The 25812-nt window shown below is 48.9% G+C and overlaps 8 protein-coding genes across 14 annotated transcripts; 2 read left to right on the plus strand and 6 right to left on the minus strand.

Annotated features, from left to right (window-relative positions):
* Positions 1-1782: 1782 nt before the first annotated feature.
* On the minus strand, positions 1783-9979 carry LOC6525131 (ATP-binding cassette sub-family D member 3). Of its 3 annotated transcripts, none has more exons than XM_039376790.1 (9): positions 9887-9979; positions 9229-9429; positions 4511-4623; positions 4262-4452; positions 4094-4191; positions 3566-4029; positions 3078-3507; positions 2836-3010; positions 1783-2767 (listed from the first exon to the last, which is right to left on the minus strand). In XM_039376790.1, exons 2-9 carry the CDS (start codon positions 9339-9341, stop codon positions 2354-2356), a joined length of 1998 nt encoding a protein of 665 aa, XP_039232724.1. In that variant the 5' UTR covers positions 9342-9429; positions 9887-9979; the 3' UTR covers positions 1783-2353. The 3 variants fall into 3 exon arrangements, with proteins under 3 accessions (XP_039232724.1, XP_002100969.1, XP_039232721.1); XM_002100933.3 differs by having other exon boundaries at positions 9641-9971; XM_039376787.1 differs by having other exon boundaries at positions 9229-9971.
* Positions 9980-10437: 458 nt separating this feature from the next.
* LOC6525132 (FAD-linked sulfhydryl oxidase ALR) lies at positions 10438-12118 on the minus strand. Its single transcript, XM_002100934.3, has 4 exons — positions 12038-12118; positions 11289-11696; positions 10966-11207; positions 10438-10910 (listed from the first exon to the last, which is right to left on the minus strand). The coding sequence occupies exons 2-4, from the start codon at positions 11685-11687 to the stop codon at positions 10748-10750; spliced, it is 804 nt and encodes a 267-aa protein (XP_002100970.1). The 5' UTR covers positions 11688-11696; positions 12038-12118; the 3' UTR covers positions 10438-10747.
* A 7-nt stretch (positions 12119-12125) lies between these two features.
* LOC6525133 (beta-parvin) lies at positions 12126-14407 on the minus strand. Its single transcript, XM_002100935.4, has 4 exons — positions 14173-14407; positions 13738-13827; positions 13409-13680; positions 12126-13329 (listed from the first exon to the last, which is right to left on the minus strand). The coding sequence occupies exons 1-4, from the start codon at positions 14291-14293 to the stop codon at positions 12709-12711; spliced, it is 1104 nt and encodes a 367-aa protein (XP_002100971.1). The 5' UTR covers positions 14294-14407; the 3' UTR covers positions 12126-12708.
* A 377-nt stretch (positions 14408-14784) lies between these two features.
* LOC6525135 (transmembrane protein 203) lies at positions 14785-15469 on the minus strand. Its single transcript, XM_039376820.2, has one exon. The coding sequence runs from the start codon at positions 15467-15469 to the stop codon at positions 15023-15025; it is 447 nt and encodes a 148-aa protein (XP_039232754.1). The 3' UTR covers positions 14785-15022.
* A 1-nt stretch (position 15470) lies between these two features.
* Positions 15471-16138, minus strand: LOC26535668 (ribonuclease P protein subunit p20). The gene is made up of 2 exons (XM_015190627.3): positions 15886-16138; positions 15471-15821 (listed from the first exon to the last, which is right to left on the minus strand). Exons 1-2 carry the CDS (start codon positions 16036-16038, stop codon positions 15471-15473), a joined length of 504 nt encoding a protein of 167 aa, XP_015046113.1. The 5' UTR covers positions 16039-16138.
* Positions 16139-16147: 9 nt separating this feature from the next.
* Positions 16148-20132, plus strand: LOC6525137 (cytochrome c oxidase subunit 6B1). 3 transcript variants are annotated; one of them, XM_002100939.3, is made up of 2 exons: positions 16148-16279; positions 19554-20132. In XM_002100939.3, exon 2 carries the CDS (start codon positions 19582-19584, stop codon positions 19813-19815), a length of 234 nt encoding a protein of 77 aa, XP_002100975.1. In that variant the 5' UTR covers positions 16148-16279; positions 19554-19581; the 3' UTR covers positions 19816-20132. The 3 variants fall into 3 exon arrangements, with proteins under 3 accessions (XP_002100975.1, XP_015046114.1, XP_039232758.1); XM_015190628.2 differs by having other exon boundaries at positions 19557-20132; XM_039376824.1 differs by having other exon boundaries at positions 16151-16279; positions 19520-20132.
* LOC6525136 (pre-mRNA-splicing factor 38B) lies at positions 16956-19224 on the plus strand. Of its 3 annotated transcripts, none has more exons than XM_015190629.3 (2): positions 16956-17094; positions 17678-19224. In XM_015190629.3, exon 2 carries the CDS (start codon positions 17702-17704, stop codon positions 18812-18814), a length of 1113 nt encoding a protein of 370 aa, XP_015046115.2. In that variant the 5' UTR covers positions 16956-17094; positions 17678-17701; the 3' UTR covers positions 18815-19224. The 3 variants fall into 3 exon arrangements, with proteins under 3 accessions (XP_015046115.2, XP_015046116.2, XP_002100974.2); XM_015190630.3 differs by having other exon boundaries at positions 16958-17094; positions 17665-19224; XM_002100938.4 differs by lacking the exon at positions 16956-17094 and adding an exon at positions 17101-17615.
* A 101-nt stretch (positions 20133-20233) lies between the features above and the next one.
* Positions 20234-25205, minus strand: LOC120322033 (transmembrane protein 198). Its single transcript, XM_039376801.2, has 5 exons — positions 24628-25205; positions 23429-23794; positions 23203-23367; positions 22800-23141; positions 20234-22668 (listed from the first exon to the last, which is right to left on the minus strand). The coding sequence occupies exons 1-5, from the start codon at positions 24712-24714 to the stop codon at positions 22483-22485; spliced, it is 1146 nt and encodes a 381-aa protein (XP_039232735.1). The 5' UTR covers positions 24715-25205; the 3' UTR covers positions 20234-22482.
* Positions 25206-25812: the final 607 nt, after the last annotated feature.

Below are 25812 nucleotides of genomic sequence, written 5' to 3' on the forward strand. Positions count from 1 at the left end.
CAAATATGTTTACCAACTTGTAAGCGACTGTGTAAGTAAGCCCACCAAATGCTGCTGAAATTTCGGGTTGAGCAAACGAGGCAAAGTTGAGTCCATCTGCTGGGGGGCTGGAAGCTGCGAGCTGAAAGCTGAAAGCTGGGAGCACGGAATCGGAGACCTTGAAGTCTAAATCCCCCCGGGAACCGAGCATCCAACTCCGCCCATCGCCCACCACCCACGCCCACTCCGACCACTCCGCCCATCGTCGATTCCTTGGTCAGAGCGTGATGCTTCCGCTTTGAATAAAACGCATTTTTCAAAAGTGCCGATGTGTGTGTGTGTGTGCATGAATAATGTAAATAAATATACATGGCCACGCATGAGTGTGTGTGTGTGTGTGTGTGTGCCCACATATGTGCTGTCACTGTGGGCGTTTTTGGGCAGTTGGGCAAACGCCACCCACCCCACACCCCCACCACTCCTCCCCCCAGCGACCTTCGGCTGAGCCAATATTGAAACTTTCCACTACACAACGCCTGCACACATATACACGATTCAAATTTGCCATGTGTGTGTTTGTAAGCGGGATTTGTGCACTGAGCAAAATAGTGCGATGTTCAAATACGAAATATGTATATGTAGTACCAAGTAGCACCAAGCTCGTACTCCTATTGCCACATACATTTACTATGTGAATAGTTTTTATTGTTAACATACATTTTTAAGCATATTGTAGAGAATTAATTTCTATTTTGCACTTTAGTTCGATTTTAAACAAGAGCTATTTATAGCAGATTTCCCATCCATTTTATTAATTGCAACGATTTTGTGCCCATTTTGTTGGACCTTAGGTTTGCTTAAATTCCTGGCTTATCCTACTTTCGGTCGAGCAAGCCTTAAATTCCGTTTCCCCGCCCCTTTGGATATTTAATTTCGTTTAAATGTACAAACACATGGGCACAGGACGACGGACACATACGGACACATACGGACACACACGGACTCACACGGACACATACGCACACACGTGCGTAACATTTCAAATAGCGCATAAATTTTGAAAAGTCCATGCAAAATCAAAACGAATTTTCCTTGCTGGACAGCATCCCTCCCTTTTCCTTTCCAGGAGGCGGAGATCGGCGTTAGATGGGGCTTGGATGTGGGAGCTTGCCGCTCCGTTCCACTGCGGTGCCACATGTGCGCTGCTCAACCCCTCTAAATAACGCATGCTTTCAGCTCTGGGCATTGTTGTTGTCGATTGGGCGGGCGGTGGATTGGTGGGTGGACACTGGCCTGAGCCCCAAGTGTGCAGAAAGCATAAGCCAAAGCTTTTTTATCGCTCCGAAAATGAGGCCAGCCAGGCCAAAATCGCTGGCTGACAAAAAAGTGAAAGTAGTTCGAGCACACTCAGAGGAACTACGGTTAAATACGAATTTTTACAAAAATTTATTTTTTTCGATTTTTTGATCAAAAGTATCAGTTTTTTTTCGATAGCAACAAAATTAGTTGTCCAAAAGTGGAATGCCATACCTCGTTGAATTCGTAACAAAATTCCCTATCGATCCATGTACATACATTGAAAAGCTAATTTTTTGCAATTTTTTGCAAATTTTGATGATGGTACCCCTTATCGAAAATGCGAAAATTTGTTAAAATTTTTTTTTCCGGAAATCGAAAAAGTAGGGATAGACTTAGTTAGCTATGTTTATTAGCAGCACAAAACAGTTTTTATTTTAGCTGTGCGGCCATTCTTGGCCAAGTTATGGCGAAAACTCCGATTGAAAATATACGATTTAAAAATTGTTTTTTTTTTTTTCATATTTATATACATTTATTGCGTCTTGCACTGTTTAATGCAATACATTGTTGCCGTGCAAGGTTCCATTCCAATTCCAATTCAACCAAAAATACAAAACATTTGAATAAGCCAAGTGTAGTTTACAATATACTATAAGTTCTCTATGCGCGATTTGGGACTTGTGCGGTCTACAGGTATAGGTGTGTTATTTACTAAAAGGTTTTCTAAACGCTCATCCATCGCATGTGGCTTTGCGCCGACTACTTTACGCTTACATCACTAACACCAGCTCGATTCTCAGAGTTACACATCTAAAATCCCAGCGGAGGATATTATATTAAAACGGAATATAGTGTGGAATAGCGTACAAAAGAAACAATCACAAACGAAACAAGGAAGAATTTCCATCTTGCAATATATACAATCTCGGTATATACAGTGCACCATATGGAGGAGGAGGAGAGGCTAGAGCGGGATGAGACGGAACGCGAATTGCCAGCACAGATGTTGCGGCTGCGCAGCTTCTGGTCGTGGTCATCGGGCATCGGGCTTGGGGAAGAATGGGATTTGCTAGTTTTAGGAGCCGAAGTGATCCTTATCCTGATCGATGGTCGCAAACTCGTAGCTGCCCCGGCCGTCGAACTGGAGGTAGTAGTCGTGGTGCGCCCACAGGGACTTGCGGTGCGAGACCGTGAACAGCGTGATGCCCACCTCGCGGCAATAGCTGTACATCTTGCCCTCCACGTCCACGGAGACGGCGCTGGTGCACTCGTCCAGAATGGCGAACTGCGGCTTGTGGTAGAAGAGTCGGGCCATTGCAATGCGCTGCTTCTCGCCGCCGGACAGCACGTCGATCCAGTCCTCGATGGCGTCCAGGCCGTTCTCGCGCTGCTCCAGATAGGTCAGCTGCACGATGTCCAGGTAGTGCATGAGATCCTCGTCGCTGTGTCCCAGGCGACGCATGTCATCGCGCGTGTGCGGATAAATGATCTGTCGATGGCAGCAGATGCATGTGTTACAAAGATACTCTACACACAAGTATTGGAATCCCTTCTCACCTGGTCACGCAGTGTTCCCAGCGTCATGTAGGGCCTCTGAGGTACGTAGAAAAGCTTGCCGCGTGAGGGTTTCGTCACCTTGCCGCCCCACGTTGGCCACAGCTCACCGAGGATGCGGAACAGGGAGGACTTGCCACAGCCGTTGGGACCGCACACCAGTACGTTTGTGCCAGACCTGCAATGATACGAATCAAAACCAGGTTAATGGAGTCCTGAAACCCACAGTCGTATCATTCACTTACTTCACTTCAAAGGTAAGCTCCTGCAGCAGGACATCGCCGTTGGGCGTCACCAGTGGCACCTTTTCGAAGCGGATGATGTTGTCCTCGAAGCACATGATGCCCTTGTTTGGTCCAAAGTTGCTCGACGCTGATCCGACGGCGTTTTGCGCGAGGTTGTTGCCGTTCACCATGGTGCGTTCGTAGGTGCCCTTGTTGAGGTCGCTCAGAACCTTAATTAGCTCGGTCATGCGGGCGGTGAAGCCGGCCAGGCGGGACATCTCCCGTCCAGCGAGCACCAGGCGTCCGATGGCCTCCGCCAGCTTGACCAACATGCGTCCGTAGGTGTAGTAGGCCTGCAGGCGCTGGCCGCTCTGTTCTCCGGACAGCAGCGGATGGTTTTCGGAGAAGAACGGAATGGAGACAGCATAGAAGCCGACAATGGAGGCGAAATCTGTGGGAGACAGCTGATGGAATGTGGTGCACTTGGATGTTAGTTGATGTACACGTACATTTGCCGATGATGTTATCGATGATGCCCATGCTGACGCGGAACTCGAGGAACTTGCGCAGATGCGAACGCAACTTGGAGTAGCTGGCCAGCAGTGTGAGCTTCTCGCGCACGTTGCCCTGGTAGAAGGCCACCTCCTCGGAGTTGGTGATCAGCCGGCTGTTTACATAGCGGAACTCGCCCTCCAGCTTCTGCTCCTCGACGGTCAGGCGACCAGTGGGGCGGCGCAGGCGCGTCAGGAAGACGCCGGCGAACAGCAGGTAGAGCATCAGAATCGATGGCGTCTTGCCGCCCAGATTCACCGTCAGGCGGTACACGTAGATGAAGATGTCCAGCACGGGTTTGCTGATGTTGGAGTAGAGGTCCGTGGCGCTCTCGCAGAACTTGTCAATGTCTGTGGTCAGCAGCTGATCGGCGTTGGCTATCCTGTTGTCCAGGTTGGACATTTTGTAGTAGGTGTAGCCACTGCAATCGAACGAATATTGTTAACATCTGTCCAATAGCGCAGCTATCTAATCATGGCACTCACTTTAGGTACTGACTGTACAGGTGGTGTGTCAGGTTGGTGCGGAACCTCAGCTTCAGCTCACCCAAACTCCACTTGAGGACGTTGGTCACAACGGAGATCTGCAAGGAACAGGCATACGAAGATAATGTCATTCGTTTAACAGGGTTATATCAATAGTTATTTCCATACCGCTGGCAGAGCTGTCAGATATTTCAGGAGCGCCGTCTTGAACTTGGTGCGGTTCATGTGTATGATGGTGCTCTCCACCACCGTCGCGTTCTGGATCATCCAGATGTCGCTAACAGAGCGGCCAATCAGTGCGGCGGCCACCAGGAAGAGCAGGCCAGTCTCAATGCTCCAGAAGCCGGGAATGAGGATGGCTGCAATGGATAGGTACATAAAGGGACTGCTGATCATTCAATCAATCGTTCTACTTACGGAGCAACTGGCGGAGCTGTTTGAAGAATACTGAGTTAACGTGCGCCTTTGCCGCCTTCTTCTCCTTCTTCTCGGCGATTGTGTACTGGATCTTGTCCTCATAGCCAGGTTTTCTGCAATGGAGAATTCAGGTTCAATGGTTGTAGCTAGTCTATCCGCCGTTTAAAGGAATAAAATGTGATATGAGACCATTCTCTTTAAGAGACTTTAATAACTCAAAGACTACTTCCAACTAAAGATAACAACAAATGGTTACAATACCCATTGGTCACAAATGGATTTGAATTATGACTTAATAAACACATTAAAAACTGCTGAGCTTCACCTCTTATCTCGCTAAACATTTCTTAACCAACAATATTGTGCAGTTTCGATCATTAGCAAGTCGACTGGCTTGACAAATGTGCAATGTTGATGGCAAATTTATGAAATAAATTACAATGGTTAAACTCCCTGTTTATATAGCCAATTTGAATATCAACCTTTGCCTTTTCATAGCAAGTCGCTGTCATCGCCGCTGCACATAAAGAACGAACTTCGTGTTTAATGCCACCATAAAGTCGCTTATTTGCAATGGAGGTGTGCGATTAAATCTAACAATTAAGACGCCGAGATGAGCCATGACTTTTCACAGCACCGCACTTCATTAGGTTGGAATAAAACGGCTCGATCATCCCCATCACCCATCCACCATTCATCGTACTTTACAATCCGGTAAATTATACACAATGCAACCTGTTTATCGTTAAATTTTGTGTGCGTTAACAAACCGCCACTCCACATATGCGACTCGTTTGATAAACAAACATGCAGCAATACTGCAAATATTTATTGCTGTGAGCAAAGTACTCATTATTTCAAAGATATAGGAAAACTCCTATTGCATTTCCCAACTGACATGCCATTGAATCGATCAATTAATCATTTAGTTAACTTTGAAATCTACCATCTGAAACGCAATGACTTTAAAATAGTGCATTTCCCCTAGTTTTCAGCACGAAATACAGCCAAGAAAGGTGTTTGAATTCCTGTGAGCTGCTAATCGCAATGGGATCAAGGTCCGGATGAAAACTGGTGTCCAATTATGAGCGCCGGCAGCGCTGACCAGCTCAACACGAGCGCTGCAGCCGGTCATCATCATCATCACTACGAACCACTGGCCCATTGGCTATCCGGCATTGGATCGTTAATCGGATCGTATCGCATCGGATCGGATTGGATCGGATGGAGTAAGGCAGCGCTAAGGTTCGAAGTCTATGGGACGAGGCGGATGATGTGGGTGATGAGATGTGGGGTGGGGGTGGTGCTACTGGTTACTGGTTACTGGTATGTTAGGCCAAACAAAGTACAAAGCTCGCGCCTTGGTTATCTGCAGGCTGGAAAAAGCGACGAGTCGTGATGACTTGGTTATTTCTTAGATATCGCTGCGCAGATCACTGAATTATTCATAGCGCTCTTGTATTTATTTATATATATATAAACATACATATATGTGTCCATCTGTCTATCTCTCAATCCGTCCGTGTGTCTGGCTGTGTCTCGTGTGGTTTTCCTTTTTTGATTCCGTATATTAAACTTGTTTTCACCGCCTAAACGTGGAACATGTGTTTGGGTCCATAGGTCACCCCCGTGGCTCCCATTGCCATACCCATACCCATTCCCATTCCCTTTCGCTTTCCCCATCCCGATTCGCCTGACCATGCGATTCATCCAAATCTCTCTTTCTCTAATCGCCGACGATCGCCTAATGGGGGGCACATTGAACCCGGGCGCGAGAAGATCGGTAGCCGTCTGACTCAGATATAGTCGGCGATATTGCCAGCGATTGCGATCAAAGTTCAGCGGTTCTTTTGCCGCATAGCGTTCCCCTATCGAGCTAATGTCTGATATGAGAATGAGAATGCTCGCCACAAGATAGATAGCTCGGCGGGCACACTCATCACCTGTTGCCTTGGCTATTACTTGTAGACCTGTAGAATTGTAGACCTGTAGAACTGTAGAACTATAAAACTGTAGACCTGTAGTGAGTATGCCGGCAGTCACACACTCACTCGATTCCAATTGCGATGTCTCGGAGAACAGAGAGAGAGAGAGAGGGAGAGAGAGAGAACGGGTGAGCGGGAGGCCTTGGCAACGTGGCATCCGCAACAGGTGCAAATGTCAGAGCTCGGCTGCGAATCTGCATTGAAATTACGATCTCATTTCACGCACCGGCCGAGTAAAGGCGAAAATTATACAAATTACACGACAAATGGCTGCCTTTCGGGGCAATCCGATTACCGAGGGCCAAGCGTTTCCCGGGCCCAAGGTCCCCCCATGTCGCCCCACTGAATGAGTCCACTTCTTTCCCATCCGAAGCTCTGGAGCACAAGCACACACAAGGTATTGCGCAACAGCGGGCGGGGCGAGAATGTGTCTACCTGCGAAAAACAGAGCAAGTTGTACACAAATTAACACCTATTCCCCACTTACCCCCCAATACCCCTCCTCCCGCCGTCACGAAGTCAAAGAGCTGGGAATGGAAATGGAAAAATAAAACCAGAAGCCACTGGTCCTCGGCGTTTTTCGCTGTCCAATGATGTGCGCCCGGCGCAAGTCATTAAAAGGCACGGCTGTAATGTTTATGCTTTATACTCGGGTGTCATCATGTCATCCATGGAATGGGCGCGGGTTTGGGCATGGGCATGGGCATGGGCATGGGCATGTGTATGGGTATGAGCATGGGTTGGGGGGGGTAAGGGTACAATTTGAGTGTGTTGCAACATCAAACGGCAACTGCCCACCGGTTGTTGCGTGTTCGATTGCAAGACAGGCTGCTGTGTACGTCAAAATGCTTGGACAGTTGGACACATGATGCGCTTGGGTGTTGTCCTACCCCTGGAGGATTGGATAGCACTTGCTGGCGGTGCTACAAGCTAACACATAACCATATCAGTTGACAATAATCGTTTCATTGGAAATCGTTTGATTCTAGGGCCTGTCCTTGTGATATGAGGCCATAAACAGAGCGATAAAAATGGGCCTTGAAAGTTGTGCAAGAAACTTTACTAAGTATTCGGAAACTCTTTCTTGCTACAGTCAAAAAGTGAAAAAGTCCCTTTACAACATTATAGCTCGCCTTTTGCACAATCATTTAGCGATTAGCTTAGACTTTGCGATTGCAAGACATCTTGAGTAAAAACTCTGTTGCTATCAATGAATCATAAAACGATTAAAATGAGTAACTACAAGAGTAAACGACTTAGCTCCGCTTATGAAGCCCATTTGATTGGACTCTGGAGTGTACAGCCACTGCATCCATTGAATTCGAACAATGGAATGGCGCATAAATTTACCGGCCATCCACAAGTGGCGGCCATCCCCGCTCGCAAGTATAAGTTGCATAAAAAAGTAAACAACGACCAGCAGACAGCGCATTAAAATGCTCGATTTCGATCGCCAGCCAAAGTGCAGTGCACTGCAGAAGGTGCGGACAGTGCGGAGTACCCGGAGTACATGGAGTACTCGGAGTGCATGGATTGCTCGGAGTAATGGGAGTAATTATCAAATGGCACATGCATACACGGCACATCCAATCCCATGCGGTATTGCGGTATTGCGGCAATGCACTCCACTTGTCCGCCGCAATCTGTCTAATTAATTGCCTCTGTCATGCAAATAGTCGAATGTGCCCGCTCGCCCCCCTTTCACTTGATTCAATTAGATGGAATGGACTGATAGTGAGGAATTGCGCGCCGAACACCGAACACCGCACATCGCACATCGCATATGGCCAAATATCGGGCGCGTTAACAACAGCATAATCGGCACGAGTGGCGATAGTGAAATGGGACGCATATAGATGGAGTGCTGTAGACTGGCGTGGTACCGATTAGATTAGCGCCAAAGACCAAGTCCATCCAAACACCGAAACGTGGCCCTTAACTGGGGTATCGAGACCGGCTGGAGAATCGCAGGTGCTCGATGGGGAAATCCTTGAACAACACCACAATTGAGAAACAGACCGCAAGAAGTGGTGCTTCGGGCCATAAATGTCGAGAGCCGCCAAGGCTTTGCTAATCGAGCTAAAGCACAGAATTTGGGCAAATAGTTGCTGCTTGACCGGAAATTATAGTGCCTATCAAGCACTACCTGCTTGGAACGCGGAATTCCTCGGTTCATAGATAATAGTCTACACATAGGAAAGGAGTGCATTGGATCCAACTACTTTGGTTCATGTCTACTTAAGGGAATCTATGAACTCTAATCTACTCTTATCTACACCTCTTTGGGGTATCTTTTGAGTAGTACCATCTTACAACGTGAACTGTGGCTTCCAAACTTCTTGACCCAACTTCTTTCAACTTCCAACTGTTTTTAAGCAGCAAACGGACTGGCTGGCCCACTGTGCACGGCTGCTGGACGGATCAATTGAAAGCGGAGCACAATGGAAAAGGGGGAAGTGCATATAGTGTGGCAGAAAAAACCATCGGAAAACCAGTTTGCCGTCAACCGTCCGCCAGATGACCCACTATATACCCACTATAGTGGCATCGTATGTTTCGCAAACAAATCTATATGTACACACGCATCAAATTCAATATCATGGCCATTTCGATGGCCACGACCGAGACCTTTTGCACTGAGATGTGGCTAGAATACTACGGAATACGAATACAGCATAGGCATAGGCATATTTCAGCCACAATAATCCGTAGTTAAGAGTTAAGGGAGCTTACCTCTTCTTGTTGGACATCTTTCCGTAGGCAATTATCCAGATGGCCGCCGTCATGCCCGCCACGCCGACGATGGCGCTCTGGTTGTTGGCCAACTTGCTCAGAGCCGGGGCCATTCTGCTGTTGCGATGTGGCTACGGATATTTCGTTTGGCTTCGAATTGGGCAGCTTGTGAATTTTACAATTCGCAATTTCGCGTTCGCACTTCAATGTTCGATTAACCGCACGTAGGGGGGGCACAGGGAAAAAAATAAAAAAAAAAAAAAAATATAATAAATAAATATGGAAGGGGAACAGACACTATTGTTTATTGCACGGATTTCAATATTTTAAACGGCTGTTCGATGACGACACACACACGCACACTCAGACGGACATGCACACACACAGATGGGGGATAGCAGGATGTAAACACCTGGTTGTCGAACAGCCCTGTCTTTGCTTCGTCCTCTCTCGGTCTCGGTCGCTCTCTCTCTCTCTCACAGTGGGCACCTTCTTCTTCTTCGACTACTACAACTAGTGGCGCTGCTGCTGCTTCTTCCTCCGCTGCTAGTGGCGCTCCTTTTCTGGCCAAAGGGGGTGGGCAAAGTGATTGTCACACACGGCAGGCGCTTTTATTTATTCAATTTAAGCCAGGCGCATTTCTTTGTTTGGTAATTACACTCTTCTCTGCTCGGCCAAATCGAAAAATCTGACGAAGTGATACGTGCGACGCGCAAAAGCCAGCAGGCAACTAACTGTAGTTCGATCTGTGCCAGTGTTGGCTACCTCGGTAAAGTGTGGGCAGCGGCGCTGCGGTGGTAGCTATTTCCCGGCCAAATCTGGCTATTTCTCTGGATGAAAGATATCGCCTTCAATTTCTTATCGAAAATATCGTTTATCTATATTTGAGTTATAAAATGTTTAAGGTTACCCAAATTTAATTTCCATTCTTATACTACTTACAAAAATTGCTAAGGCTGAACAAGTCCAAGTAATCATGTTATATTAGAAAAGCCACCTAAGTTCGCTAAATTTGATTTAACCAACCCGCATATCGCACTCCATGCAAGCAGTAAACGATCTAGATCTTTCTACTACCAGCTTATCGCAGTACAAGCTCCATACACCCATGATTGGACAGAAAAGGGCCACCATTCTAATCTAATAACAGCCAGACGGTATTTCAGAGATTGTGATATCTGCAGGGCCAGTGAATACGCACAAAAGGGGTCCTCAACATAATGTGTGTATTCTCGGAGAGTTCATAGCCAGCAAATCATTTAACAATGGACCTTCGGTGTGTCGCTCTATTACAACATAACTCAATTTAATGTCACGATGACGCAGGTTCCGACTGGTGAGCTCTGGCCAGAAACAGGGCACACGTTTGGGTGGTGGCGGATCACCGTCGAGCAGTAGTCCCGTGTTCCGTGGTTGTGGTTGTGGCCCAGCCGAGCAAAATGTGGGACAAAGTCTGGTCAACATGGCAACCGGCAACGGGCGGGAGACGGGGCTTATCGGCGAGAGGTGGCTGCGGCGCCTAGTCGCAGGAGCCGTCCAGCCAGCCGTCGCGCCACCTCTCGTTCACTTTGGTGCAGTCGAAGAGCGGCTTGCCCAGTTTGTCGTTGACCCGGTTGTGGAACTTGCACAGCCACAGTGCCAGCTCTTTCTGAGAGTTCACATTGATGGGGTTCACGTCCAAGCTGCAATAAAAAGTTAAAGTGTCGGCGTGCTTAGATGGTGCGAAGATCCACTTACTCGGTGCGAAAGTCCTTGGCGCAAAACTCGCAGGGATAAAGGCGCGACAGAACTTCAAAGAAAGTCTTCATGTCGCGCTTCTCGGTGTCTGTAGGGTTGTCCGAGTAGAAGGCGGCCATGGTGTGGAGCAGTCCCCAGGTGGAGATTCCCAGCCGCACCTTGTCCAGCGGGCAGTCGTCGCGGGGCAGCGGATCTTCGGCGGCGTTAACGGTCAGCTTCTCGGCGGCGGCCATGTGCTTCACCTGGAGGGATATGCAGAGAGGGGAGAGGCGATTGTTAATGTGCTGGTTGCGGAGGCAAGGTGGCCAACGAAGTCACATCACCTTGGCGCTCTGCACGTTGGAGATGAGGCGTTGCTGCTTGGACCAGGACTTGAAATCATTGCAAGTGCGGCAGTTGGAGTCCTGTTTGCCGGCGCCGGCGTTAGCGCCAGCCTTGCGGTTCGCCGCGAATGGAAACTCCTGGTGCTCCTTATCCGTCTCGGGATTCGCCTCGGCGGACATGATGAAGTCCGGGTCACGGATCAGGCGGAGCACTGTGCGCTGCAGACGGCGGATTACCAGGCGAGTGGCCTCCCTGCTGAGTTCGATGTGCGTGGGGCTGATATAGTCGTAGCCGTAGTTGTGGCACTGGCGGCGCAGCAGGAGCGTTGGTGTGGTGGGCAGTTCTAGAATCTTGAAACTTCGCTCGGCTATTGTGAAAATCATAAAAAGCATGCGCATGGTTGCCACCTTGTTTCGAAACGAAACATTACTTTAGGACACTTCTGGTTGTTATTTAAGCGGTTGCACTCAGCAGAAGCTACTAAATTCAGGCCTTAAAAATCCTGGCCAGGACCTGGCCAAGGACAAAAGTCCGGGCAGCTCAGTAACTTTTTCAAATTATACTGGCCAGCAATCGGAAATCGAAACAGAATTGTTCCCATAAGGGGAGCAGTCTGGCAGCCTGCTCGCAGCTGTGATCGATAACAGACCGTTGCGAGTTGCGCGCGCAACCGCAACAATTCAAAAAGCAAAGCGTTAAACAAATTACTGGGGTTCTCTTTCAATTCGAGACGCTCGAAACAACTTACATGTGAATGGGATGGAAGCTGGCGTATGTGAGTGCTGCAGCCCCAAAAAAATTTTGCGCCTTGGAACTGATTAAAATAGAATAACACATATGCTATTGGCAATATTTATTGATTTTTCTAATCCAAATTTTTAACGTACACAATACAATTTTTTTGAAAGACTTTTCCGTAAACTTCTACATTTACAGCTTTGATATCTGATCTGTGACATAATTTGCAAAAGTTCTGTGTGATCTGAAGGCACAATCTCGGTTATTGTGTTTTAATTGTGTATTAATACAATAAATTCACTTAGTAACAACTACAACGTCTGGCACGTGAGTAAGACAAGTTAACAACTGGCCGCCGGGTTTGGGTTTGGGTTAGCTCTGCTCCGTCCTGCTCCGAGCAATCTGAACCTGGAGCAGTTCGCAGTGGTTAGACGTACGACACTCATAAATATATATATATATATATATAAACATTCCGTTGGCTGATTGTACGCTGTGCAGCATTTAGTTATGGTTTTGAGATTTAGGATCGTTAGCTGTAACCGCTGCATCGCTTACAACCAGTTGCGAGAACGCACATAAATTAAGCGTGTAAACACTATCAAAAAGTTAATATAAAATGTAAAATTGGCGCCGATTGTTGCTCTTGCGACCTGCTGGCTCGCTTCATCCGGCTCCCACTCAGGCATAGTCTCTGAACATGGTGAACAGGCTGTAGAGGACGCGCAGGGTGGACTTCAGGTCCATGTTCACGATGTCCTCCGGTCGCGCCTTTGGCTTGGGCAAGCCCACGTCCTGCATCAGGTCGAAGGCGAACGCCACGTTGCTGACCATCTGATCCACATCCTGCGGCGTTAAATGGAACTCATGCAGCGGCACAAAGAATCCGCCGAGCAGGCCCATCAGAAGGCAAAGGTAGACGCCGTCGCGGAAGTCCGTGTTCAGATCGCTGATCTCAAAGTTCAGCTTGGCCAGGTGCTTGTTCACGAACGTGATCAAGGACTTCTTCACCACGGCCAGCTTGTCTGGTGCACAGTCGATCAGCGTGTCGAAGGCGTCCTTTTCGCAGCGCATGCCCAGGTCGTCGTACTCGGACGTGATCTGCTCCTGGAACTTCTGCGCATTCAGCACGCCCGCATTCTTCTCCGCAATCACGACGGTCACGAACACGTTCTCCGGCAGGCGAACGGGCGCCCGGAAGTGACGCACCAGAGCCACTAGCAGATGCAGTATGGCCACGATGTTCTTCGAGTGCACGCTAGCCACCGACCACTTGGGAATCTTTTGGTGAAAGCCAAGCGTCTGTGGGGGTAATTGTAAAATTTATTTTTAAATGATTATTATTACATACATATATATAAATCTAATATTTTCTACTTACATGGTTGACGGCCTTCAGGACGATGTTTAGCTTCTCGTGCTGTCCCTGCTCCGACTGGGTGACCTCCGGAACGTCCAGCTTCTTGCCGGTGAGCTTCTCCCACAGCTTGTGCAGCACCTGGCCGTCGTACATGTCCTCTTCCAGGTGCTGGACAATGATGCGCTGCTCGGCCAGCTCGTCGTTGATCCAATCGACGAGGATGCGCTGCAGCTTTATCACCTCTGGATCGCTGATGGACTGCGGATCGATGACGGCGCGCTGTTCGTGCTCGCCTAGGGGATCAAATGAGATGAGTTGTGGGAATCGCATTTATAAGCAAATGAACTTACGCAGGGCATAGTCCTCCGGCGGGATGTCATACTGGCTGGGCGAACCGGGTGAGTCGATGGCGTACTTGCCTTCCTCCTGGACCTTCTTCACTGCAAATGGAGAAAGCGGGGGCGTATTTAGGGTATTTTAAGAAACCATCAACAAGGTAAACAAAAACGGTGACGACACAAGGCCATCACACAAGCACACACACGCACACTCTCGCTTGCTAGCTCCGTTTGCGTGTGTTGGTCAACAGTGACGCAATGTTCTGATTAATCAGCGCATCCGCACATCTGTTCCCAGAAGAGCTTCCTGTGCGCAGGGGGAGGATCGACTGGGCCATATTAGGTCACTTTTCAGAGGTTCAGGACTCCAAGAATGGAATACTCTGGTATGCCCATCAATTCCTGGCAAAGAAGACCCAACTAGAGAGCTCCAAGTGGTCCACTCACCTTCGCGGGTGCCGCGTTTGCGACCCAAAGTGCTGAACTTATCCCAAAAACTGTCCTCCTTCTCGCCTTTTTTAATGGCGGTGGGCGTGTGCGGGGATTTGGGGCGGTTCAGTGTGGACATGGTGCTGCTGGATTCCGAGAATTCCGAACTAAATGAACAGTTTGTGTTATTGTTTCGTTTCGGGCGGAGCTGAGCAATCAGTTTCCCTTGGGGCTGCCACCTGATCGCAGGCCCACCGCCGGCGTTGCTCAACACTGGAATTCGGACTGAAGAGAAACTGGCCTCCAAGTAATCGGATAAAAATAAAAGATTTAATTGGGAATTAATAAGTAATTAAATTAATTGGCAATCAGACGAAATAAAATATTTAATAATTTTAATGCCATTATAAGCAATGTACATGATAATTGATTTTACAAATATCAGATCCACATTGAATAAAAATGATAAGCTTAAAATGTTATTTATAATTTACAAAAAAGTTCTTTTTGACAATAACAACAGCTTGAAATAAATTCAAAACAGCTTGATAAATTGTTTTTTGAATTTTTTCATCAAAGTAAATTGTTTGAAATTTTTATGAAATGATAGTTTAGATTATTAGCCATTGATTAAAAGGCACAAAAACATGTCTTTCATACGAAATCGGATCAGACACAATATTTATATATTGGATATGCTATATCAGAAACATAAAGTTCGTACGGCTTAAATATTATTGTACCACATTGCGTATACAGATAAATACTAATCCATGCAACTCCCAATGATTAAACGGCTTCCACCAGCGTATCAGATCAGAATATTTGTATGTATCATATGGAACTAGGGCTATACTACATCTATGGTTTAGATGGAGTTGGGCAACTGGCAGGCACGCACCGCCACGAGCTGCAGTAGGACGAAGATCGGCGAGAAGACCTCCGAGTACTCGAGGCCCGTCTTGCTGGAGAGCTTCAGACAGAGCAGGTACTTGAAGATGGCGATGAGCACCAGGAAATACGTGCTCCACATGAAGCGGTGCAGGGCTTTGCGCTTGTTGTTGGAGTCCAGGTACATGCGGATGCCTACGATGACGCAGAAGTACGCGTTGCATATGTCGATGAAGAACAGGGGGCTGAAGACGGTGAACCAGTCGCCCATGGGCTCCGGAAGGATGCCGCCGGGTCCGGCCCTGGCCTGCAGATGGAGCTTAACGGCCAGCGTGATGGTGAACACCAGCAGGCCGCACAGGTTGACCAGGATCTCGAACTCGGTGAGCCCCAGCCAGCGCACCAGCTCCGAGAGCTTGAACATGCTACTGCCTGGCCTTCGCCTTGCCTCGGAACTGGCCCAGGGATTGGGCTTGCGTCTGGGACTGCGACGGTTGCGGCACAACGATGTCGAAGAGACTGCGATTGAAGATCTTGATATGCAGGGCCGAGTTGTTGCGCTGGCGGAAGGTTACGTCCTCGGCATCGCACAGCGGGTGCAGTTCGTCCACCAGCTGAATGGTGGAGGTGTTGATCGCGTAACTGAGGGCGCCCTCAGAATTCTGAACGAGGCGCAAGGCGAGATTAAGGCCGCGGGTGACGGAGAATCCCATGCAATGCAGAAAGATCTCGCGGGCGCCGGAGTTGAGCAGCTCTTCGCAACGGCGCTGCTGGGCCTGTGAAGGAGACGGACTCGATTGCTTAGAACTTGGGCGAGCCATCAGAGTAAGTTCTACTTGCCTTAAAGTCTGTCTTGCTGGTGATGTAGATGTTGTGGCGGTCGCTGACTGCGGGACGCGGCGGCTGCTTGCGCACCACTCGGTGGTTCTGTTGTCTGTGGTGTCTGGTGGATCTTGGCTTGGTCCCGTGCTCGGGAGGATTGCTTCCCATCATCAACGGCGGAGGAGGCGACTTGTGTTTTCCATTTGCCTGCGCGTGTCACAGTTTCGGACTCGCGACTCCACTCCGAATCGAACGCTGCCCAACACTGGCCTGAGCGATCTGGCAGCCCGGCTCTAGCTGTCATTATGACAACTCTCGATAGTTTCGTTCCAGCCCATCGCTATTCCTATCGCCAGGCTCGTGAGATTCTCGGCAGTTGAAAATTTTTCGTCGTACTCTCGTAACAACAAAGGTATGTTTTTCGTTTGGCACCTTATCAAGTACACCAGACCGTAAGCCAAGGCACCCGTCGATGCCATCCAAAGCAATAATTAACTTGGCCGCGAGGCGCCACTGCGCCACTTCGCCACTCCAACTCGCAACACTCGCACACACACATACACTAGCGCACTAACACACTTCCGCTGGCGAATTCCTCGGGCAGCAGGAAAAGAAGAAAGAAAAAAGTACAAGTTACATAACTCGCTGGTGCACTCGGGGTAGTCATTTCTGGCGGGGTGAGTTGTGAGGGGGGCGGGCAAGGTCTGCATCCTCATCCGTAAGTTGGTCCCCAAATGGATCGGTATCTGAATGGGGGTATGGATCCCCAGGGTTACATAAGTCACCGCTCGTTACAGAGGGGGTGCAACGAAAAGCGAACAGAAACAGTCCCTTAATTGTAGCCACTATTTGGTAGCCAGAAAGACAACTCATGTCAAATCAAATCAAACCCCTTGCACAGCGCGTCCTGGTTCGAGTAACGTTTTGTATTCATGCGTTCAAGTCATTTTTCCATGCAGGCGAATCCGAAAATCCGATACGTTTCAGAGTCGCAATCAGTCAAGAGTTAAGCACAAATCGCCACAAAAAACAGGCAAACAAGCTGAATCGCACTGATTCGCACGTAGCCCGACAAACGGAAGGACTCCTCCGCATTCGCATCCAAATCCAAAACAACAACAGCAACGGCAAGCAGCAAGAACAACATTCACGGATGATAACGTAACATAGCCGCAACGTTGGAGCATCATCACCTTCCACTTCCACCGCAGCGGACATCGCAAACAAGTAAATTACCATTTCTCATTTTATCAAACAGAAATCTGCCAGCCAAGTACCAATCCAATCAAATCAAAATCAAATCAAATCGAGTCCAAATCAAATCAATGCATCCAAATCCAAGTACAATTACAGGCAAAAGTACAAATACCAGTCAAATACCAAGTCAATGTCTAAGTATCCAAATTGCATAAGAGTCGCGTCTGCGCAGTGAACAGAGCCTGTTCCGCGAGCATTACTTGTCGCCCGTCCACTTGGTTGGAGTTCCGGCTCCCGAATCCGTACCCAATGTCACCCAAGACACCCTGATTCTGATCCCGGTCCGGTTAAGGAGCCAGCGCCAGCCAAGTCAAGACAGCTCAAGAAAATAATGCTAGATTCTCGATTATCGATTCTTGATTCTTGATTCTCCATTCACGATTCTGACGAGCGCCAAACCGAAAAGAACGGAACAGAATCGAACCGAACCGCAGATCCAAAAAAAGAACAAAAAGCTAACTGATTACAAAGTATACAGATATTGTGTATAGGTATTTCGTAAACGCGCCTCTGTCAACTGCTCGATTTAACGCGGCACAGTTTCGATTTGCAGATCATCACTACATCCACACCCGACATGTCGGCGGCCCGCCTGCCCTACTATCAGCAGGATCAGGAGGACGGCCATCAGCGGCGCGCCGGACGCGGCCATCATCGCGGCTACTACGAGCGTGGCTCCGGTTCCGGATCCTCCAGACGAGAGCGTAGTCGCTACAGTCGCAGTCGTTCGCGTTCCCGCAGTCGCAGCCGCTCCGCCGAACGCTCTGGCCAGCGTCGCCGTCGCCCGGATCGGCAGTCATCCCGTTACCATAGAGATCGCGACTCCAGGGATCGCTCCAGGGATCGCTCCAGAGATCGTTCCAGGGATCGCTCCAAAGATCGCTCTAGAGATCGCTCTAGGGACCGCGAACGTGATCGAGAGAGGGACCACTCAAGGCGCTCCAACCACTACCGCCGCTCGGAATCTCCGTCCTCTTCTGGCCCTGGATCCAGCAACAGTCGAAGAGGCCACCATTCATCGTCATCTAGTAAATCGGAGCTAAGCGCCGTACAGAAAGCAGCCTCTGCAGCTGCCGCCGCCACAGATCAAGTCCAGTTGGCTGGCAAGAGCAGTGCCGCCTCCGCGGTGGGCGCCTACTACAACCTGGACACCGACGAGCCCTTTGACAAGGAGCGCATCCACCGCGAGATGGAGCAAAAGCTGCGCGAAGCACTAGCCAGGGAGGGCAAAGTGTACCCGCCGCCAAAGCCGGAGCCACCTTCGCATCCTGTCTTTGCCAACGACGGCTCGTTCATGGAGCTGTTTAAGAAGATGCAGGAGGGCCAGAAGCAGCACGCGAGCAGCCAGTTGGTCCAGCCAGCGGTGGAAGAGCTCCTGCAGCAGCAAATGGTTTCGCCGGAAGTCACCGCAGTGCCTTCGCTGCCAGCCATTGCAGTGGGAGCTGCCAGCAGTGCTGCGGCACCGTACATTGCCGCCGCGGCGGCCGGCAAGCTGGCACCGCCTCCACCCATCGTGGGACGACGTCGCGGCGGAAAGGTCCTAAAGACTGGCGTTGTGGCCAAGGTGAAGACGCCCAATGAGAGCGACGTGGACCCCAAAGACTTCTGGTCGTTGTACCTCGCCGAGGTCAACAAGTACAAGAGCAACGCCTGCGATACAGACAACGGCAAGCGGCCGCTGGTCAAGTAGTCGCCTGAACAGTCCCGCTTTTCATAGAAACATGAACTTGAACGCAGATAGAGCGAACAACGTGTACTCCCCAGCCGCAGATTCGATTTCGATTCGACCAATACCCCTGTTCCGCACTCCCGAGACACAAATTGAGATCCCCCCAGCCTTTTTGAAAGATCTGTACACGAAAACAAGCGAGCACAGATGCGTAGCTTATAGTTATAGTGGAGGGCTTTCGAGCTGCAAGCGCGAGCAGTGTAATTTGTATTTTTTTCACACGAATCGAGGGACTAGCCACAGCCTCGACATACACATAATACGATAATCATAGTCTAGATAGTAAGCGATAAGTTTAGCAGAACCATACGAGTGTATCTCTCTATATAATATGATATATAACGCTCATTAAGCAACCGCAAACTGAAAAACTAACCTTTGTGATTTATATATCTATCTCTTCCTCCCCGTTTATGCACTGAAATTGTATTTACGTTTAATTTCGGTTCCCATTCGGTTGTGTACCTCCCATCCCCCATCCCGTCACCCCATTGCGTTCATCTCTTTCATTTTCATTTGGACAACGTGACACTGTCCCGGTTGCCGCCTTGGTTTACGATTTGGTTGCCCTTCGATCGATGATTTATGCCCTTCCTTCGGTTTCCTTTCCTGTCGTTTCGTTCCGTTTCGTTTCGTTTTGTTTTTATTTTCCTTTCCCAACTAAAGTCTATATGCAATTTTTCATGTCCAAAAACAAAAGCAGCGACAAATCGTCAGACAGCAGCAACATGTCCGCCTACAAGCTGGAGACCGCCCCCTTCGACCCACGGTTCCCTAACCAGAACGTGACCCGCTACTGCTACCAGTCGTACATCGACTTCCACCGCTGCCAGAAGAAGCGCGGCGAGGACTTCGCGCCCTGCAACTACTTCCAGAAGGTCTACAAGTCGATGTGCCCCAACGCCTGGGTGGAGAAGTGGGACGACCAGCGCGAGAGCGGCACATTCCCCGGCCGCATCTAAGATGCACCAGCAAACTAGTACCCAAACACACAGGACACGATCGATGGGCGGACGGAGGACGTAGTGGAGCGTGGCAACCAGAATCCAGCAATTGCAACAGAGCGTAGTTCGTGTTTGTGCTCAATTCATCAGCGATGAATGCAGACCATCATCGGCAAATACAACAAATACACAAATGTTCAATTATTTGAATTCTGAACCGATTGTTTGTTTCTTCTTGATCCTGCCGTTGCTGGCCGAATTGGCATGCGATGCACGCCGCAGATCCACGCCACTGTATTCCGATGTGTTATTATTAATAAACTATTAGACACGAAGACGCCAGTGTTTCGTCATTTGGTCCCACAACAAACTCTAAAATGTACATCATTAAGTCTAGATTTTCGACTCAATTGTAACTAGAAGAAAAACGCATGTGTGGCCTGCATCGTTTATTTAATATTACTTTTCTCTTTGCTCGTTACAAGATGTTTTCGATTTCTTTTTGGCAGCCCGTCTCAAAACTTGAATACATTCGTAAAACTTGCGGATTCTTTCTGATTATGATTTAAATCGCTTTTGGCCTTTTTGTTATATTAGTTTTTAATTGGATTTCATTAGTGTATACATATGTGCAACTCTTTTATGATTTTCGCTACTTTAGTTTGCAGTTATTATCCTTTGTTCATTAAACTGGATTGAGTGTGTCGAGCCCCTTGCTTACAAAACGTCTACAATTTGCCAAAATTAAATGCACAATACATCAGATGGTTTTATCCTTCGATTAGACATTGCTGTTGAACATTCAAATCACGGGAGGATAGAGTGAGCAACTAATAGGAAACACAACATGCAGTATAACCACTTGAGTTAGAGAACAAAATTCGCAAATATTAGTATCGTCTTTAGTGTTTTTTTTTTTGATAATAATAAATCAACAATTGCGGACGGCAGCAATTCCTAGAAACTAATTGCTAATCAACTTAACAGGAAACTTGAGTTGTATGTGTAGGTGCTTGCGATGTGCTAACCAACCGATTTGATATGGAAGTTCCTGCCTGGCAATGTCCAATCCTTCGAGGCTTGGAGAACTCTCCCTGTTCTTCCCCTAAACGTACTTTATCTAATTATCTTGTAGTTGTCCAGTTAATGGGCTTAACCCGTATTGCGGTATGAAAACTATTTACGTACTTTGAAATGAATTACAAACTGATTGGAAATCATTGGAAAAAACAGTTGGAAGACCGCAAGACGTCCTAAAGCAGGATTCACGAATTTACGCGATTTCTCGCTAATACCCCGATGATTAAGCCCCATAACCAGACAGTTTAAAATGCTGTATATCACTTAAAATGGTACATATGTCTTGGCTAGCATTTTATAGCGTGAATTTCTCAAGTTTGTACCGCTGTTTGCATGGATCTAATGTCTTATAGTTAGTATATATATAATATATATAGATATATATTTCGAACGCTAATCTTAAGGATAATGCTAAGACGGCTGATCGCACGGATCGCTTGATTCTGACCTGGTCGCGCCCATCCAAGTGCGCTCCTTGCAGCGATTGTGAGTTACTGGTATCGACAATTAAGTGAGTGGCTTAGCTTTGGCTCATCTGGCTAACTGGCTAAGTGGCTTACGCTAGGTCTAGTCTACATCTAGATGGCTATGGCTCCAACTGTACAGCTTCATAACTCGAATGGACAGTCGTACCAAACCGAGCACAGGTCCTGGCACATTTCCCATTCTGCCCCCACCCCATCCCGTTCTTATTGTACTTAATAGGTATTGTATTGTATTGTATTGTATTTTTGCCTGCCTTGAGCCTCTGGGAAACTGCCTGGTAACTGGTAATTGGTAACTGGTAAACTGCCGTGTGCGATCGAGTGTACGGAGTTTACAACGTAATGCTTAGGTATACATATGTTGCTAGATAGTTGAAATGGAACAAAACGCCAACGCCCTGCAGCTGGCTGCATCCCATTATAATCGTATAGTTATAACACAGATATGAGCCGATTAGTAATTGCAATTGCCTGGCTATATACGAAGTGGGTGAAGCTACTAGTACTTGGTTGGTTGGGTATAGTGTAGTTGCAGGAATTCGCGGTGCCCATGATCCACCATAATCATTGATCAATGATCATCATTCATCACGTATCCATCGCTATCCCCATACGGACGAGTAGTAGCTATTTCTATCTGTAGTAACATTTGATTAAGTGAAGAGAACATAAGCTTCCTGCCAGCTCCGTACTGTCCATCATCTTATACTCTAGCTGTGCACGATGCAATTAATCTTAGTCTAGGCCATCTCGTCCCGCTGATCTCTGGTGAGTCCAAGGCTCCAAGGCTCCTAGGCTCTTAGGCTCCAGGGCTCCCATGCGAAACCAGCTCCTGATCCGTATATCCTCTGATATTTAAAGCTTCCAATGCTCCTCCACGCTGTGCATCAATTTCCGTTTCCGTGTGTGGTGTGTCCGGCACTTGGTGCCTCATCTACAAAGTCTACATGCAACCGTACTTGTGTGAGTCCTCCGCCGCGCGACTCCCTAGAGTCCTCGCTCCCGCTCCCGTCCAACTATCCAGCTATGTCCCCCGACCATGGCCATTTCCGTGTCCATCCAAGTACCGCAGCCCGTAGCCCCCCTACGGGTATAGTTACATGTAGCTATTGCTTGTTTGTTATCCAATGTCACGGACGATCTCGATCTTGTCGCACAGCTCCGAGTCCGGATCGTGGATGGTGGTGAAGTGCGTGCGGTCGCTCCGGAACGTGTTCCGCTCGTTCGAGCTGCTCTTGATCGATCTCTCGGACGGCGTCTCCGTGCCGCTCAGCTGGATGCGCTTCTGCAGTGCGGACACGAAGTTCTGAAACGAGAGATTGCCACAGGATCAATGCCTACTCATTGGATGACCACCCATCAGGTTGTATACTTTTGAACACCTTTCCCCCAATTGTTTGTACTTAGAAATGAGCAAGTCTGCAGCGATCCACTCACCTGCGAAATGATGTCACCACGGGCCGTGCGCACCTGGTACAGATACCGGAACTTGCGCTGCCTGGCCTCCTCGCGCGTCTCCCGGGTGCGGGACTGGGATCGCCGAACGGGGGCGAGGGCGTGGTTGGGTCCCGCCTGCTGCTGGCTGTGCGGCAGGTGGCCGCCGTGGGCGTGGCCGGGCTGGTTGTGGTGCCGCATGTACACCCGCTTGCGGTGATCCACGCGCCAGGCGGTGATGAAGCACTGCACCATGATGCTGAGGACGATGGTCACCGGCCAGGCGGCGATCAGGAGGCCACCGTAGCAAGGTGGCGGCGAGGGATGCGGCCGCATGCCGATTATCTGTAGAGAACATATTAGTATCATCAAAGATCAACTAGGAGTAGACTGGAGTGACACTCACCCAATTGATGGTCTCCAGGCCGTGCATGAAGAAATCGATGGCGCTGAGGATCATGGCCGTGCCCACAATGCTGGACGTAAGAATGGTCACGTACTTCACACAGCACAAGGTCAGCACGGAGCAGATGACGGCTCCACCCACCACGGCCACATAGATCTCGCGGTACTGCGGGAGAGGCGATTCGATATACACATTTGATGCAAACTCAACTGAAAGCGCTACTTACCCCGAACTCGTTGTCCGGAAAGGTGGCCACACAGACGGCCATGGCGGCGCCGGAGAGCAGGGCGCCGGCGAAGGCGCTAATTAGGACAGAGGCCACCGGATATGTGGAGCCGAGCACCGCGCCCAGCAGTCCCGCCACGATGGCCAGCGCCGAGTCCGCCGGCTTGCCCAGAAACGTGATCTGAAAGTCCTGCAGGATGAAGATGCCGTTGGCGCCCACCAGCAGTCCACTGAGAAAGCCCACGGCGCGCAGGCATCGGTAGCCGAGCAGCGCGTACACGATGCCGAACACGGCGAAGATGGCCCACAGGATGGCGGCCAGCGGCTCCGGCGCAGTGGGCGTGCATGTCTGACCCTCCAGGATGCCCTGCGGGAGGAGGTCACTGGTTATCTGGGGGGGCGTGTCAACGTAATGCGACCAAGGACACGACACACTTATCAAGGGCCGCGCGCTGACGCCACTCGCCTAGCACTACTCAGCTCACTTCTGGTCACTGGCCAGAGAAGTGACTCACTTTAACCCACTTTAGGTGGCTCTAAATTGGCCAATTTACAGCCACTTAGCCACCGCACTAAATGCTGGCAGGCTAGCCACATATCTCACATAGAAATTTATCTCACATAGGATTTGCAATCCTTAAAGTGCTTCTCACAAAGCAAAAGGAACCCTCTTTAAAAACCCAATGTAACTTTGTGAAAAGAGTAGTTATAGTATTCCCATATCAAATATCCATAAAGTAGGTATAGTATTCCTATATCAAATATCCATATCATCATAGTTAAGAGGGAGTAAAAATATGGGAAATAAGGAATATACCTTTAGTATAATAATAAGGACACAATGGTGGTGAATGCGAAAGGATGTACACATGGATGTGTATATTTAAAAGGACTACACTTTGTTTACAGCTGGAGGAGGAGGTTTTCCCCCGTCCAGATTCGATTACAAGGTGGAATAAAGCCTGCGGGAGCCTGACAGGGACGCACATGAAGCTACATGCACATGTACATAGATTCTCGTCCTCGGAGTGACAAAGCTGTTGACACACAAACCCCACTTATACACATTATACTCGACACTTTGCATATTGTCTCGACTTAACCTAAAAAGCGTGCAAATATGTCGAGGGTTTTGGGGAAGGGGTCGATGGTCGATGGGCGATGGGAGATGGGGGAAGGGCGGGGGCTGCAGATACGAACCTTGATGAGAAAGGGCCAGTCCAGGTGGGTGGTGCTCATGGAGTCCTCGCTGCCGTAGTCGTAGACCATGTCCGCCGCCACCCTCATTCCGGCGGACTAATTTTTGGCGGACCCTTCTCTACGCAACTGCGATCTGGTTGGTGTTCTCGATGTTCTTGCTCTTGGTCTTGGTCTTGGTCTTGTCCTTGTTGCCTTTGTTGCTCTTGTTCGTGTTCTTCTTTCAAGCAGGCTGGAAGGATTATCCTTTTTGTGGCGTTGTTTCTGGTTGCTTGCTCTTCACTGGCACAAGAGGGCTCCGCATTTCCGCAACGTTGGGGGCATGGTTACACCTATGCCTGTACACCTACAACTACACCTGCCCGACCGACTGCGAAATAGGGCGTAGCACCTGGGATGTCCTTTTGCAGCGAAATTACCCGATCCTGTGGCCAATTTACTGCGGGCACATTGCAGTATTTGTACACATTTTCGCACTGCGACGTGGGATCCGGATTCGTTACAATCGGGGCCAAGCCAGAATAGCTTGTGGTACAACAGGAAAACAGTGGAGCAGGCAAACAGTCAATCTGTCCTGCGGCCACGACAGGGATGGCAACACGTCCACGTCCTCGATGGCGATGAGGCGCCTGTCCTCTCTTGCGCTCTCGTGGGCCGCAACGGCACCCAAACAACCCCCGAAGGACTCGCACGAAAGCTTCAAAAGCTCAGGAGCCGAAGCTCGACGTCACCTGCCATCCAGCCTGCGCATCCCTGACCAGGTATACCACATTCCGTTAATACCCTTCATTTGTGCATTGCTGCCTTGATGAGCCATATAGCCACAAAGTGGATTCTTCAGTTGAGACCAATTGCTGCAAGCCTTCCAAAGAAGCTGGGAATGGATTTATCCATTACTTGCAACATAAGTGTGCCTCTGAATAAGGAAGCAAAGCTTTCACTCTTCCATCATTGGGATAGGGTTTGACTCCTCGGTAGCTGCAACAGCTTTGGGTGTCTGAATAAATTCCCACACTTAGGTTGAACATCTCTATCTTCCCAAAGGTGGCTTCTACAAAATACTCCACTAACGAGGACTCAAGTGGGCGTGGCCACACTTTGAGGCAAAGTTGAACTGCGCGGGAAATGATGAAACATTATAATACACAGATTTATTATAATACTACGATTATAATTTGCGTAGTTAGT

The sequence above is a fragment of the Drosophila yakuba genome, chromosome X, assembly GCF_016746365.2.
Source record: "Drosophila yakuba strain Tai18E2 chromosome X, Prin_Dyak_Tai18E2_2.1, whole genome shotgun sequence".
Taxonomy (NCBI): Eukaryota; Metazoa; Arthropoda; class Insecta; order Diptera; family Drosophilidae; genus Drosophila; species Drosophila yakuba.

Coding starts and splice junctions, on each gene's coding strand:
- LOC6525131 (XM_039376790.1), bottom strand. CDS start 9,341: ATGGCCCCGGCTCTGAGCAAGTTGGCCAACAACCAGAGCGCCATCGTC. Junction 4,453..4,510: donor ACAGCTCCGCCAGTTGCTCC/GTAAGTAGAACG, acceptor TATCCATTGCAG/CCATCCTCATTCCCGGCTTC. Junction 4,192..4,261: donor ATCTGACAGCTCTGCCAGCG/GTATGGAAATAA, acceptor TGTTCCTTGCAG/ATCTCCGTTGTGACCAACGT.
- LOC6525132 (XM_002100934.3), bottom strand. CDS start 11,687: ATGCGCATGCTTTTTATGATTTTCACAATAGCCGAGCGAAGTTTCAAG. Junction 11,208..11,288: donor CCAACGTGCAGAGCGCCAAG/GTGATGTGACTT, acceptor ATATCCCTCCAG/GTGAAGCACATGGCCGCCGC. Junction 10,911..10,965: donor GCCAAGGACTTTCGCACCGA/GTAAGTGGATCT, acceptor TTTTTATTGCAG/CTTGGACGTGAACCCCATCA.
- LOC6525133 (XM_002100935.4), bottom strand. CDS start 14,293: ATGTCCACACTGAACCGCCCCAAATCCCCGCACACGCCCACCGCCATT. Junction 13,828..14,172: donor CAAACGCGGCACCCGCGAAG/GTGAGTGGACCA, acceptor CTCCATTTGCAG/TGAAGAAGGTCCAGGAGGAA. Junction 13,681..13,737: donor GCCGGAGGACTATGCCCTGC/GTAAGTTCATTT, acceptor TTGATCCCCTAG/GCGAGCACGAACAGCGCGCC.
- LOC6525135 (XM_039376820.2), bottom strand. CDS start 15,469: ATGTTCAAGCTCTCGGAGCTGGTGCGCTGGCTGGGGCTCACCGAGTTC.
- LOC26535668 (XM_015190627.3), bottom strand. CDS start 16,038: ATGATGGGAAGCAATCCTCCCGAGCACGGGACCAAGCCAAGATCCACC. Junction 15,822..15,885: donor CCAGCAAGACAGACTTTAAG/GCAAGTAGAACT, acceptor TCTCCTTCACAG/GCCCAGCAGCGCCGTTGCGA.
- LOC6525136 (XM_015190629.3), top strand. CDS start 17,702: ATGTCGGCGGCCCGCCTGCCCTACTATCAGCAGGATCAGGAGGACGGC.
- LOC6525137 (XM_039376824.1), top strand. CDS start 19,525: ATGCAATTTTTCATGTCCAAAAACAAAAGCAGCGACAAATCGTCAGAC.
- LOC120322033 (XM_039376801.2), bottom strand. CDS start 24,714: ATGAGGGTGGCGGCGGACATGGTCTACGACTACGGCAGCGAGGACTCC. Junction 23,795..24,627: donor ACTGGCCCTTTCTCATCAAG/GTTCGTATCTGC, acceptor CTCCTCCCGCAG/GGCATCCTGGAGGGTCAGAC. Junction 23,142..23,202: donor GCCTGGAGACCATCAATTGG/GTGAGTGTCACT, acceptor TGTTCTCTACAG/ATAATCGGCATGCGGCCGCA.